Source organism: Mustela erminea, chromosome 12, assembly GCF_009829155.1.
Source record: "Mustela erminea isolate mMusErm1 chromosome 12, mMusErm1.Pri, whole genome shotgun sequence".
NCBI classification, from domain to species: Eukaryota; Metazoa; Chordata; class Mammalia; order Carnivora; family Mustelidae; genus Mustela; species Mustela erminea.
In genome coordinates this window covers 13,176,797-13,191,174 of record NC_045625.1, presented here as the reverse complement: position 1 = coordinate 13,191,174, position 14,378 = coordinate 13,176,797, and the positions used below count along the sequence as shown (strand labels likewise).

General features: G+C 54.5%; 1 protein-coding gene across 4 annotated transcripts in view; it reads left to right on the top strand.

The window, feature by feature from the left end:
• GSN (gelsolin) overlaps nt 1-14,378 on the top strand; it is a 54,368-nt gene that overhangs the window by 17,499 nt on the left and 22,491 nt on the right. For 2 of the 4 annotated variants that reach the window (XM_032306955.1, XM_032306953.1), the window contains 2 exons: nt 12,315-12,519; nt 13,192-13,346. In XM_032306955.1, coding sequence (XP_032162846.1) covers nt 12,324-12,519; nt 13,192-13,346 — 351 coding nt within the window. In that variant the 5' untranslated portion in view covers nt 12,315-12,323. Of the gene's footprint in view, nt 1-9,952; nt 10,181-10,262; nt 10,302-12,314; nt 12,520-13,191; nt 13,347-14,378 lie in introns of those variants that run through there. The other 2 variants (XM_032306952.1, XM_032306954.1) reach the window with 2 other exon arrangements.

The following is a 14,378-nucleotide window of genomic DNA, read 5'->3' as shown; positions in this document are numbered from 1 at the left end:
CATGGGACAGAACCTCGTTTTTCAAAAGATGGTACATACAACAGAGGATCGAACACAGAAGTTCATGGAGCACGACGTACGGTCGAAGTGACCTGGGTCCCAGTCCACACCCCACGCATCGGGGTACACATGCAGGACAAGGCATGAGGAACACAGGGCTGCTGTGGGGCATGGAGAATGTGGTGTGTATGATGCTGGGACATGGTAGCCAGGGTAGAGGGCTTGAGATACAGCAACGGGACAGGCTCCCGGGTCTCAGAAGGACCCTTTCCATGTCTGCCTGGGGCTTCAGCACAAAGCAGCAGGAGCCAATTTGCTCCTCTCACAAAGGCCTGTCTGTTTTTTTGCCTCCTCCTCCCTGTCTCTTTCGCTGCCAAAGAGTGGGAGTGTCCCGGACAAGTGGGGCTCAGGGTACCCTCTACCACCCTACGAGCTCAGACAGGGGTCAAGGCTTGGGGCCAAGACAGACCATGACTCAGAAAGAGCCTGCCAGACCCCTAGATCCCTTCTCTGGGAGGTAAGCTGTGAGGGCCAGCATTGGCTAGGCCAGAGCCGGGTAATTTTCCTCTAAGCCTTCCTCTCCCCTGCTCCCCTCCCGGGCTGCCTGCCGGTGCTGGCTGCAGGCACGTCTGCATTCCGGGGGCTTAGGGGAGAGAGCACGCACAGCTGCTGGGGCTGAGAAGCAGATAGCCACCAGCTGCTGCTGGAGTGGTGGAGGGTCTGCGAGTGTCCGGAGGAGGCTGTGACTCTAGGCTAGTATTTCCTGAGCCCTCTGGCATCTGGTGCGCACGGTCTTATGTTGTATGGTCTGCACTCGAGCCCCAGTTGCCTGATGAGGAGACTGAAGCTCAGAGAGGCAGGAGCTTGCCCAGGGTCATGCAGAGGCAGAGAAGAGGCTAGACTCCATGGATCATGGGAGTGTGGAAGGCAGGGGAAAGATGGAGACCCTGAAGCAGGACAGTTCTGGGCCGTGGGGGAGGGAAGTGCATGTGAAGCCAGGAGCTCGGGGGGGTTGAGCACTTCCCCTCTGGCCTCAGCCCTTCTGTAAAAAAACATCTCAGTGGGATGACTCTGGTTAGGCTCAGTGTCACAGCGGGTTCCCCAAGCCCCCAGAGGGCCAGACCCCTGCAGGAGGATGCTGGTCACAGGATAGGTGCCTGGGTATAGATGAAGCTGGAAACACCCCCAGGGAGAGAAGATGGTCCCCCATTTCGGAGCCTTCCTGTGGGCTAGGCTCTGGGTTTTGTGTGCTGGATCTTGTTTCATTCTTCCAGCTGGTCATGATTATTTTCTGAGCCGGGAAGAGAACAAAAGCATTCCACTGTTCTACCTCTGTTTATGTTTAAGAGGGGAAACTACTTAAAAAAAAAAAAAAAAAAAGATTGAAATTAAAAGGATTAGTAATAGTAAAAAATATCTTTGAATCTCTGGTAGTTCTGTTGCAGGTCAAAGTTTGAGGTATTTTGCAAAGAATCTCTAATCACGTCATAGGCTTTGCAGTTTTTCCATAACTGACTTCTACTCGTATCAAGTTTTGGCAAGCCCATGAGTTCTCACCTGTCCACTCTGTATACCCAAGGACACAGGCTCAGAGAGGTTGAGTCACTTTCTCAGGGTCACCGGGTCCTGAGTGATAGGACTGGGATCAGATGGTGATTCCAGAGGCCTAGTTCTTTGCTGTGGGGACAGACCAGAGAAGAAGGCAGGGTGTCATAAGGAGAGACTCATGGAGGGGCTGGAAGTCAGGGTGGACTCTTTAGGTGCTGGCTGGAGGCCCTCTCCTGAGATGCTGCCCCATGCTTGGTACCAGCAGCCTTTCTGGGTCTCTGGGCCTTGGCTGAGCACCGCCAGCCCTCTCCTGTTCTGCTTGCCAGGACACAGAGATGAAGGTCTCCAATGTGTCTAGGGCCTGCATATATGCTGGGAGTTTGTCTTTGGATGTTCTGGTTATTGAGCACCTGCTGTGTGCCAGGCGCAGTGCCAGGGGCTCCTTCAATCCTCCCAGACACCCCACAGGGTAGGAATCACCACCCCATTTTCTAGAAGAGGAAGTTAATGCATTGCACAAAGGCCACTTGCCTAAGCGCCCCTTGCAGTAGGGATTTAGGCTGTGTTCACACTCACACAGGACATTGCTTTGTGTCCCCTTTGTTGGAAGGTTGTGTGTCCTTCATCCTGTGGGTCATTCTTGGTATCCTGAGCTCCTGGGGGCTTGGTCCCTTCTCCTGGACTCTGTCATTTTCCTCTGACCCACAGCCACCCCCTTTGTGTTTCTCAAGAGTTCTGCCTGCAAGGTGCAGACTGATACCCAGGTAGATGGGCTCGATCTTCTTGCCAGAGCCCAGCACGGGGGTCTTGGCCATAGTTGGCTGTGCAGAGCTCAGGGACAGAGAAGGGCTTCATTTGGAGCCTGCGGCAGGAGGGACATGTCACTATATTCTGATGTCCTGTTGTCGCTGTTCCCACCATGATGTTTGTTGGCCTTGGGAGCTTCTAACATGCTTGGTGGGTCCTGGTGAAGGATAGGCTTGTTCCCTAGATAGGCAGGAGGGGACTTTGGGGAAATGGCACAAACAGTTTTGCCTTTCCTGTTTCTCTCAGAATCCTAGAGCCCCAGGGCCCAAAGGGTCCTTAGAGATGAGCTGGTTCACTTTGTCACCTGAGTCCTCTTGGCTGGGTGACCACTGGGCAGCTCATTACCTCTCTAGAAGAGGGGAAAGGAAGTGGCATTTTTTGAACATTTATTTTATACCAGCCATAGTCCTAGGATCTTCCCCATTTATGGTCTCATTCAGTCCCCTCCACTTGCCTTTGAGAAATGTATTTTTTTAAAATATTTTATTTATTTATTTATTGGACAGAGAGAGAGGAGGAAGCAGGCTCCCTGCTGAGCAGAGAGCCGATGTGGGGCTCGATCCCAGGACCCTGAGATCATGACCTGAGCCAAAAGCAGGGGCTCAACCCACTGAGCTACCCAGGTGCCCTAAGAAAGGTATTTTTACTCCAGTTTTATACACAAGGAACTTTAGTCTCAGAGAGATAATTCACCCAACTCCCAGCAAACAGTAACCAAAGCTTTCTTTATAGTTGCATACCCTATGCCAAACACTTTGGCGAAGCCCCACATATATTTTACTGTACTAAATTCTCAGAGCAACCCTAGGAAGAAGGTATTATAATCCCCATTTTACAGATGAGGAGATTGAGGCCCAGAGAGCAGAAGCAACCCGCTGAAAGCCACACAGCTAGGAAGCACTAGGTCAGGGATTTACACCCACATTTTCCTGGCAGGAGCTCTTTCCACAATCATACCCATTGTTTTTCTCCTTCTTGGAAAGCCTTTCCTCTGTGGAACAGAGAGCTGCTTCCCATGGCTTCTGCTCATTCTGGCTCTGGTTTGGGCTTCATAGACCCTGCCTCCCCAGCTGTTTGCAGATGGAGACTGGGTCCCCATCTTCTACTGGTGCCGCAGCTACAATGCCTGTAACTGGGCCTCTTTATCTTGCTGCTAATTTGTGTTTGTGCCCTGTGTCCCCTATTAGTGGGCTGCAGGGTGCCCGAAGGGCTGGAACGTAGCTTTTGCCACGGTTTACAGCCCCAGCCTCTGGCCTGCCAAGCCTCGGAGGGCCAGCTCTTCCCCCAGAGAAGGGGAGACAGACTACAAAGTGGACCCTTTGGCAGGAAGGGTGCTGGGCTTGCAGCCATGGCCAAATCTGGCTGCTTCCAGGGCACAGGGTCAGGAAGTGGTGGGGCCAGGCCCCCTCTCAATGTCCTGTCCTGGCTGGCTCTCGGCACTAGGTGGGGCTACCTCCGGAAACTGGGAAAGGGCCAGTGGCTTCGGTCCCTGGGATAGTTGGCCTCTTGGATGTGGCTTCAGCCAAGCTCTACTGGCCATCTCCCCAGCAGCTATCCACACCCGGGGTAGATGGGGCCAAGGCGGAGGTCCAGCTGGCTCTTCCAGGGGACCCTGTCCTGTCCTGGGCTCAGGGCTCAACTCTGATCTGGGAGCCGAGACCTGGGTTCTAGGGGAGCCTGGCCAGGTACTAGCTGTGAGACTCCGAGAAATGACACTCTTTTTTTTTTTTTTTTTTAAAGATTTTATTTATTTATTTGACAGAGAGATATCATAAGCAGATGGAGAGGCAGGCAGAGAGAGAGAGAGAGAGAGAAGCAGGCTCCCCGCTGAGCAAGAGCCCGATATGGGACTCAATCCTAGGACCCTGAGATCATGACCTGAGCCGAAGGCAGCGGCTTAACCCACTGAGCCACCCAGGCGCCCGAGAAATGACACTCTTCTTCTTGGTGTCATTATCTACAAAGAGGATGGACTAGTGAACCTTGCAGCTAACGACTCCTCTTCTGGGTACCTCCCGCCAGCCGCCGGGCTCCAGAGCTCCCAGCCACCCTTTCAATGGGCCCCACTTATCCCTGTTTACAGACGGCTGACCCCAGGCTCCGAAGAGAGGGTAACTTGCTCTGGGTCACACAACTCTGACCTCAACTCAAGAATCTCAACTGTGGAATCTGTAACCTCTCTCCCGCCCTGCCACGTTCCTCTTCCGCGTGTGTACGTGCGGAGCCAAGGCTTCAGTTCAGGATGCTGACTTTTGCAGAGCTCCTCCTGTGTGCCAGGCCTTTGGGCCTCCTCGCTTCTCCTCGAGATTGGTATCATTCTCCCATTCTAGAGATAAGGAGACTGAGGCCCCGATCCCAGGAGCGGAATTTCCCAGGTTCTGAAACCTGTGGGCTTTCAAGTCCACAGGCTCCGCACATCGCACTGAGGCCCTGTCCAGTTTCGCTGGGTTTCATAACCGGCTTCTCTGTTTACTGACTATTGTTCCAATTAGCAAAATCCAGGGCTAGAGGGGCGGGGGTTCCCAGGAGGACCCAGAGAACAGCCCCGAGCCAGAGGCAAACAAGCTCTGGGAGAGAGGGCTTCCCATGAGTGGCCGGCCGCCAGAGAAGTCAGGGACGGCAGTGTTCGGTGAAGAGAAAAGAACAGGGTGGTGTCTTCCAGGCCCAGCCAAGGGCCTTTTGTACATGGTGGCCGGGGGCGGAGGGTGAGGTCGCCTCCTCCAGTCTCTGCTAGCTGCCTTGAGACGCCCCAGAGAGACACGAAGACAAGCCTAAGGTCACAGAAGGAGAGGGAGTAGGGCCGGAGCTGACCAGAGGGGGTCCAACTGCAGGGGAGGGACACGGGCCCCTTCGGGTGGCAGACACTGAAAAGCTGTCCAGTGGGTACAGGGCAGTGGTGGGGAGCCAGGAGCAGCCAAGATCGAGGGTCGGGGAGATGTCTTAGTTCCAGAGGAGAACAGGGATTAGGGCTCACAGGACAGGTGGTGGCAGAGCCTGCACCCCACCCCCCACTCAAAGAAACCACGCCTGACCTGAGTGCCTGGGAGTGGCTCAGAGTCCGGGTGCCTCAGTCTCTCCTTAGTTCAGGGGCCACAGCGGGGGGTCTTCCTAGGACGTGCCTTTGTCCCAGGTACTCACGCAGGTATGTGGAGGCCCAGAGGGCCTTCCTGTGACCTCCTGCCCCAGTCTGGAAGGTGTGTGTGTGTTGGAGGTGGGGGTAGGGGTTGGCTGCCTCAGAGACTCTTGGCTGCCAGGCCGGGCCTGGGCTTGGCTGGTTTACAGACTGGTTTAGGGCCCTTTATCTGGAAACGTTGCTCCCTGCCTGGGGCCGGATGGTGGCAGGCGGTCCTGCTTGATCCCCCCAGACAGTTCTTGGGGACTAGAGCCGGCCAGGCTTGTGTTGGAATCTCAGCAGTGCCTCCTTCCAGCTGAGTGTCCCTGAGCCAGTGACTAAAGCTCCCTGAGTCTGTAATATGGGGACTTGAATGCCTGTTTCCCCTGGTTGCTGAGGAGACTTGGTGTTGCCCCTCCCCCACCGCTTCCCTCCCTCTCTTCTCCCAGAGATTCTAGACCCGGAAGTGAGGGGGCATCGGTGACGGTAGTGTCTCCTTCTGCAGGTCAGGAGCCCTGGCCTGTCTGAATCAGAGGGTCCCGTAGACGTGACCCCTGCCAGTGCACCTGTTTTACAGATGGGAACCCTGAGGCTCACAGATATGCAGCTTCTGGATGTGGTCGCACAGCCAGTCTCTGGGAATGCATCTCAGAGTCACAGCATGCTGTCCTACTGCATGGGGCATGTGGACAGGGACAGGGACTTATCCAAAGTCACCCAAGAAATCAGTGGCAGAGGTAGGCCTAGCACTTGCGCCTCTTCCTTTTTACCGAGGGGCCTTTCTTTTGCACTCCGATCCCCCTGCTGTCTCGAACTCAGGCATCCTCCCTGGGCGGGGAGCCGCGTAAAGCCTTGGTGCCCCATCACAGCCCACACACGCCACTGTCTGGTAGCAAGAATTTCCAGGCTCTGGGCACCCCAGGGGGAAAGGGCCAGGGTCTCTTCGCCAGGTCTCCGAGGCTCAGGACCCAGGATCCCCAAGCTATGTGACAAGCAAAGCTGCAGGGCCTTTGTAATCAGTAACCTGGTGTGGGGGAGGGCAGGGACCCTGGGCTGGTGGTCAGTGACCCCCGGGGCCAAGGCCAAGCCACAGCAGCCCTCTGTGAATCACCCGCCGGCCAGGTTGGGACCACACTGCTCCAGAAGGACAGCTCAGCTAGGCCAGCTGCCGACTCACTTTCACTCTGGGGACTGGGAGGGTGAGGAAATTTCTTCTTCCTACTTTGTTTGTGTTTTCCAAGCTGTCTAATGAGCAGGCATCACTTGAAGTCTATTTCGAATGGTATTATTTCTTCTTAAAAAGAGAAAAAAACCCAACGACCATGGATGCATGCATTCTTGTAAATTATTTCAAGCCCTGCAGCTCATTTTATTTCCAGGCAAGTACGTTGAGAGGTAAGTTATATACCATGACAATTCGTCCATTGTAAGCATTCGGTACTCTGGTTTTTGGTAGATTTTCTGAGTCTGCAATTTGTCACCATTTTCCAGTGTTAGAATGTTCTCGTCACCCTTGGGTGTCCTCGCGGGCCGATGACCGTGATCTGGGCGTTCCCTCCAGCCTCAGGCTGCCACGGCCGTATTCGCAGGTGAAACTCTCCCCCTTTGTGCCTTTCAAGCAATCTTCCTGGACAGTTTGGGGTTTCCCCTCCTTGACTTTTTAAGGATGCGTGCAGAAATGGAACCCTTACCAAAAAGAGGAGAGGAGCCAGATGCTGGTCCTCATACAGTTGGCCTTTTGCACTTAGAGGTTTCTCATTGCTTCCTGCCTCCCTACTGTGTGGCAGGCACAGTCAGATCCAGCTCATTCTTCCTTCACAGCTGCAAAGCGGTCCATTGTATGGAGGCTCCATAATTTATTGAACCGGGACACTAGGGTCCTTTCCAGTTTCCTTCAAACAATGCTTCAGTGAACGTCCTTGCGCCGCGTATATTTTGGTGTTTTTTTGTAAGTAATACTGAAGGAAGTGGAACTTTGTTGCATTGTGTCTTCCTTGAATTCGGGGAGCTAAATTGCTATCCAGAGAGGTGAAACCGGTTTATGCTTACGGCAAGAGCTTATAGGAACTGTGGGGTTTTTATAATCTTCCAAATCCCTAGCAAGAGAGAAGAGCTCTGAATGCAGACTCTGCCAGCCCAGGCCTAGGCACGCAGCCCCGAGACCTCGGGCACCTCCCTGGGACTCCCCACGGACACCGAGATGATGTTCAGACTCCAGCGGGACACACGGGCTGCTGTGACTCCTGCCACCCCCTCATCTCTCCTTGCTCCCTGTGTTTTAGGCTGGACCCCTCCTTACCCACTGGATGTGGCCTGTGTTTGCTTGCCCTTTGCCCATGCGGTTCCCCCCTCCTAGAATGTCTTTTATTCTCAATCTCCCTCCTCCTTGTCCTTTGAGGCCTAGGTCACAAGTCCTTTCTATCATGAAGCTTCCTTGTAATCCCTACAGTCTGAATTGCCTTCTTTCTGTGTGTTCCCTTAGCTCTTTATCTGACCCACAGACACTCTCACGTGGGAGGAAGTTGGGGGTGGTGCAGGGCAAACTTCAGCCTGATTCGATAGAAGCTGGTCTTCAGGATGAGCCAGGAGAGGTGACCACAGCTTGGGGAGAATGGGGACAGGAACCCCCATTTACCGAGTTGCAGACGAGGCCATTTTCATACCTACAGGCTGATTTGATCCTCAGCAACTATTATACCCATTTAGTAGATGAGGAGACTGAGGCACAGTGGAGGTGGGGGTCAAACCCAAGTCTCCAGCTCCTCAGTTTGCTTCCTGTCTTAGCACTAGGCTTTTGGGAGAGAGGATGGAAAGAGAACTTGGAACGAGAAGTGGATCCAGCGGAGGGGTCAGAGGGAGGAGAGAGGGGTTGGTGGAGGTGGGAGGCAGGTGTCCTCGACCTGGAACAGTATTTGTTCTAACACAACACTGGAGACAGTGGAGGGTTGGGAAGGGAGCCTTGGAGTGGGGAAGAGACTTAAATCCCTGTCTTCCCCAGGGCAGCTAATAGATAAGATCTGGAACTGAAAAAAGACCTCTGCCTCTGGGGGGGTGGGGAACCACAGAAACCCACAGAACCACTACCAACAACTGCAAGAACCAGCAAGCACTTGGTATTTAAGACAGGAGGGTAAGTCCAAAAGCATCAGCTAAAGGACGTAGATAGAATAGGTTGCTCCTGGGGAGAACTGAGTAGAGTAGAGAGGGAACAACTTTGTACAAATAGGTGAATTTAAGTTGTGATAAAAATAAAACTTTTTGTTTATTTATTTTTTAAAGATTTTATTTATTTATCCGATACAGAGAAAGAAATCACAAGTAGGCAGAGAGGCAGGCATAGAGAGAGAGGGGGAAGCAGGCTCCCTGTGAAGCAGAGCCCAATGTAGGGCTCAATCCCAGGACCCTGAGATCATGACCTGAGACGAAGGAAGAGGCTTAACCCACTGAGCCACCCAGGTGCCCCAAAATAAAACCTTTTTAAAATAAAAACTGTTGGGGTGCCTGGGTGGCTCAGTGGGTTAAAGCCTCTGACTTCGGCTCAGGTCATGATCCCAGGGTCCTGGGGTCAAGCCCCGCATCGGGCAGGGAGCCTGCTTCCTCCTCTCTCTCTGCCTGCCTCTCTGCCTACTTGTGATCTGTGTCTGTCAAATAAATAAATAAAATCTTACAAAATAAATAAATAAAATAAAAACTGTTGGGGCACCTGGGTGGCTGTCGGTTAAGCGTCTGACTTCGGCTTGATCTTGAGGTCCTGCCTGTGTTGGGCTCCGGGCTCAGGGAGTCTGTTTGTCCCTCTGCCACTCCCCCAAATAAATGAATAAAGTCTTAAAAAAATAAAAACAAACTGTTTAAAAAGAAGGAAAGAAGCAGTCTGGAGTAAATTAGCACCTGCAGTCTCAGGAGCCCAGAGGTCTGCCTCTCCCTCTGGAGTCTTGCTCACTGGAGCAGTGATTGCAAGCCCCCTGCACTCCTGCCCCTGGCTGGGGGCAGCTGCTTGCTGCCCGGGTTCCACCCGGGACTACCTGGGTTCAGATCTTGGCTGCATCATTTCCTAGTTGTGTGCAAGTTGCTTGACTTGACCATTCTACCCTTAGTTTTTCCCTTTGTAAAACGGGGCTGTCCATAGTGCCTACCTGTAAAGGAGGTGAGGTGCTATCAGCCTTAATATGATATGTGGAAAGCCTTCGAAACCAGTTTTTTATATTTTTGCTGGAGATATTAGGTGCAGAGAGGGGAACGGGCTTGTGTGGGGCACACAGGAGGCTGAGCTGGGCTTTCTGCCTTTCCTACCTGCACGCACCCCTTTAGTGTGCATTGCGTTGGCGCCTGCTGTTGTCAGGCCCTTTGCTTGGTCTTGCCGCCCCCGGAGCAGGGATGAAGGGACAGCCACGCCCAGTCGGGTCGGTCCGGGTTGGATCCTCAACGTCTCCAACCTCCAGGCCAGATCCCCGCCCCTCCAGGCCCGCGCCCTCTCTGAGGGGCGGTCCCCGGGTCGAGTGGGAAGGGCCGGCGGCTATATAGGGTCGGTGACCGAGAGACCGAGGCTGCGGACTGGGGTCTTCTGCCTCCGGCGCTGCCATGGCCCGGCACCACTCTGTGCCCGTGCTGCTCTGCGCGCTGGCGCTGGGCGCGCTGTCGCCAGCTCTCGCGGCCACGGCGTCGCGTGGGACGGTCCAGGCACGGGCGACCCAGGGGCGGGTGTCCCAGGCGCGGGTGAGTGCCCGGGGGGCCCGGGGGCTCCCGGAGTAACTCTCTATTGTAAGTTCTTGCAGATACAGCGCTAGGAAAAGGGGAGTAATTCAGGTCTAGAATGGAAAAACTGTTTTGTTGCTTTGTAAGTATCTCTTGCTGCTTCCGGGGCTCCTGTGAATTGGGGGTGGGAACCTTAGGGCGCCTGGCTGTTTCCCTCCCTAGAGGCTAACCTCACCTTGGCCGGGTTTCTTGTTTCCTAGCCTTTGCCTTTTGATTTCCTACTCATCGCCGCCTCTTGATTTCTCTTTTTCCCTCTGCCTGATTTCTCTCTTCTTTCTGATTTTTTTTTTGGTCTTGAACAACATTTAATCTCTGATGTTTCAGAAGACACTTTAGGATCTTGAACAGCCTGAGGGTGGAGCCTTTGACAGTGACTGCTGATCCTGAGTGTGCCACATGAGGGAGGCCGGCACCCAGCGTGGAATTGGAAGCTGGGGTCCCTGCTCTGTTACCAGACGGCAGAGTGACCATGGATGAGTCGCTTCCCTTCCCCAACAGTGTGAACCACGAGAGGCTTGTCTCTAGGATCTCTCCTGGCCCTGACAGTCTGTGAATAACTTGCAGAGAATGTACTGAGTTGCCTTCCCATAGAAACGGACAAAACTATATGCAGTAACCAGTAGTGGAAACAAAATAGTTCTTTGGTATTTATAAAGCCTCAGGGCTTAGACTCCCATCTCAGCATTGGCTCAGGCCTGGGGTCCGTCATGAGTGGGCTGAAGTAGGGAGCAGGAAGTCGGAAATAGCAGAGTCAGGGACCACTGCATGGTTTATGATTACAGATTTGTTAGGCCCACGGCCAAGGAGCCTCCGCAGTGGAAGTGTGCAGGGTGGTCACTTACCCTGATTTCTCAAGCCAACCAGAGCTCTCCTGCTCCCAGGCAACAGAGAGGTTTAGTCACAAGGATGTGTCTTGTCCTGGGACCCCTCCTCTGATTTTTTTCTTTCATTTCATGTTCTTCTTTCTCGTCTGATACCTTTTTTCCCTCTCCAGTGTCTCCCCCCTGCTTTTTTGTATGACCTCACCCCTGTCTGCTTTATCGTCATTACTCTATGTATTCTCCCTTCCCTGATATGTCTGCCCTGTCTGGTTTCTCCTTCTCTCTCCTGTTTTCCTTTTGTGTTTCTCCACCCTCTGCCCAAGTTCTCCCCATCTGGTTTCCCTTAGATCCCTCTTCCGGCCCGAGGTGACCTGTGCCTGCTGACTTCTGCGCTCTGGCTCCAGGCTAACCATCCTGCTCCGCTCCATCTCTAGCCCCTGTGCATGTCGGACGGCCTTTCCCCCCTCCTTGACCACCTCCTCTCCAACAGGCTCCTACAGACCCTGGCTGCCTCCTCTCCACCTTTTCCAAGAAATGGAATTGGGGGTGGGATGTTGGTGGGGGGGCAGGAGGGAGGAGGCAGACAGCGCAGGAGGCCACTTGGGCTCGGTCTAGGCCCTTCTTGGGACTGTGACGGGGACATGGGTGGGACGTGGGAAATCTTCCAAAGAGCAAAAAGCAAACAGGCTGTGTGACCTTGGGCCAGTCCCCTCCCCTGTATGGGCCTCAATTTCCAGATCTGCAGCATGGGGTTGGATAATGAGCTCTCTGAGGACCCTTCTAATTCTAAGAGCCGCTGAGGATGCTGGAAGGGAACATGCTGAACCCCTGGGAACCCCCAGATTTACCTTTGCCATCTGAGGGGGTCTCCCTATGGCTCCAGAGTTTATGCTCTTGGATCTTGTGGGCAGTTCCTGCGCTACCACTTCCTAGCTGGGGGTCCGGGGCAGAATCACTTCACCTCTCCATGCCTCAGCTGCCCCATCCAATTGGCACTAAGAAAGGGAGGGAGAAGGAAGGTAGAGCCTTCTGTCCCTCCATCACCAGTGAGCTGAGGAGGCGAGACAGACTCTGGTCAGGGACAGGGTCTGGAGCCTAAACTCTGCCCTGTTTGCTCACTCTCAGAGACAGGGATAGACTTGCCTCAGGGGCGGGGAGAGTCAGAGGCTCAAGTGAGACGCTCTTGGGGCTGGAAACCACCCTCCCTCGTGCCCTGGGGCCCCGGCCCCCACTCAGGCCCCGGCCCCCACTCAGGCTCCGCCCATCTCTTCCAGCCCAGCAGCATGGTGGTAGAACACCCCGAGTTCCTCAAGGCGGGGAAGGAGCCCGGCCTGCAGATCTGGCGCGTGGAGAAGTTTGACCTGGTGCCCGTGCCCCCCAACCTCTATGGAGACTTCTTCACAGGCGACGCCTACGTCATCCTGAAGACGGTGCAGTTGAGGAATGGGAATCTGCAGTATGACCTCCACTACTGGCTCGGTGAGGCCGCCCCCTCCCCTATAAAGTGCAGGGTCCCCAGGAAGCGTCCGCGGGAACTGAGCGACCGCCGGGCATCAGAAGTGTGCCAGCCCCTTGGCTAGTGGTGTCCCGAGACTCCAGAGCCAGCCTGTTCCAGGTCAGACGCCAGCTCTGCCCTCCGGCAGGTCACTCAGAAGCTCTGTAGAGGGGACGTGGTGACAACACATGACCTCACGAGAGTGTCTGAGGGTTCGAGACGTTCCCGTGGTGCTCAGAGCTGGGGCCAACTTCCCTGGCTCAGTCCCAGTCAGTTTGCCCTTCAGAGTCAGGAGCCTCTGCTGGGACATAAATCCTGTCTCCTCCCCCCGCCCCCCTGTGCCTCACTTTCCTAATCTGTGAATTGAACCACTGGTCCTGGGCCCGACTTCACGCCTAGAGGTCTGAGAGTAAGTGTGGGGGAGCGAGTGCTTGGTGACTATGGGGGACGTGTCAGAGCTGAGAGGACTCTTACAGACCATGCAGTCCAGCCCTGACTGCCCCATCATACAGATGGGTCAGCTGAGGCCCACAGAAGGCAGGGGCTTGCCCAGCTTCTCTAGCCAGGCCAGAGAAGGGGGCTCTGGACTCTTCTTCCTTGGGAGTTTGGGACCGCTTTTGGGGAAGCCAGGCTCACACTGCTCTGGGGCCCCCCAGGCAATGAGTGCAGCCAGGACGAGAGCGGGGCTGCCGCCATCTTCACCGTGCAGTTGGATGACTACCTGAATGGCCGGGCCGTGCAGCACCGTGAGGTCCAGGGCTTCGAGTCGGCCACCTTCCTGGGCTACTTCAAGTCTGGCCTCAAGTACAAGGTAGGTCCCGGGTATTAGGGACAGAGGCACCAATGGCAGAGCTCGCTTAGGTCCACCCATCTCTCAGCCTCGTGGGGTGGGGTGGCAGATGGGTCGGAGCTTGGCTTTTGGAGCTGGCTCGTCCTGGGTTTGAATGCTGGACTTTCCTCACTTTGTGACCGTGGACAAATCACACTGCCTCTTTGAGCTTCTGATTCTTACCTTAAAATGGGGAGAAGAAAATTCATCACTTCACAGGATTGTCTTCCTAACCCCAGAAGCGAGGGGTGGGGACCCAGCCTATTGCTTTCCCAGCAGGTCCTGTTCCAGCACCCACTAGTGCTTAGGCCCTGCCTACAGAAGGCCGCACGTTAGGCTTTTGAAAGGGCACCCTTGACCACCTTCCTCATTAGAATCCCCCTTGAACTTGAACCCTGATGAGTCTGAGTCAACACAGAGCTTTTCGCCAGCAACCCTCAGCCAGGTGGTGCTAAGCAAAGCCGAGCTAGGAGCCCTGAGAGGCTCTGCCCTGATATGCTGTGACAGGGCAGCCACTTGGCATCTCTGAGAGCCTCCCTTTCCTCTCTGGTTACACGAGAGCCTGTTGTACCTGCCCTTCAGGCCTGGAGAGAGGATTTGATAAAGGGTAGTTGGGAAATAAAAGGGCTCAGGGAAAGCCACAGGTTTCCAAAGCAGTGGTTCTCTTTGGTCAGGATAGGGAGGGGATCCTAAGCTTTGAAAGCCACATGGGCCTTAATGTCAGAGTCCAAAAATCTTATTGGAAGGTAGGGAGGGAAACTGAGGCACAGAGAGGTTAAGCAACTGGTGCAGGGTCACACAGCAAGTCAGTTCCAGAGCCAGAACTAGAGAACCAAGATCTCCTGACTCCCAGCATTCTTTCCAGTACACCACTCTGCCTCTCATGAGCCGGGTTCTCCTACAGAGGTGAAGCCCCACCTGTGCTGTTGATGTGCTGTGTGACCTTAGGGAAGTCATCGTCCCTCTCTGGGCCTTAGGGTCCTCTGTGCCAACAGGGTGTGAACAGGGCCTGCT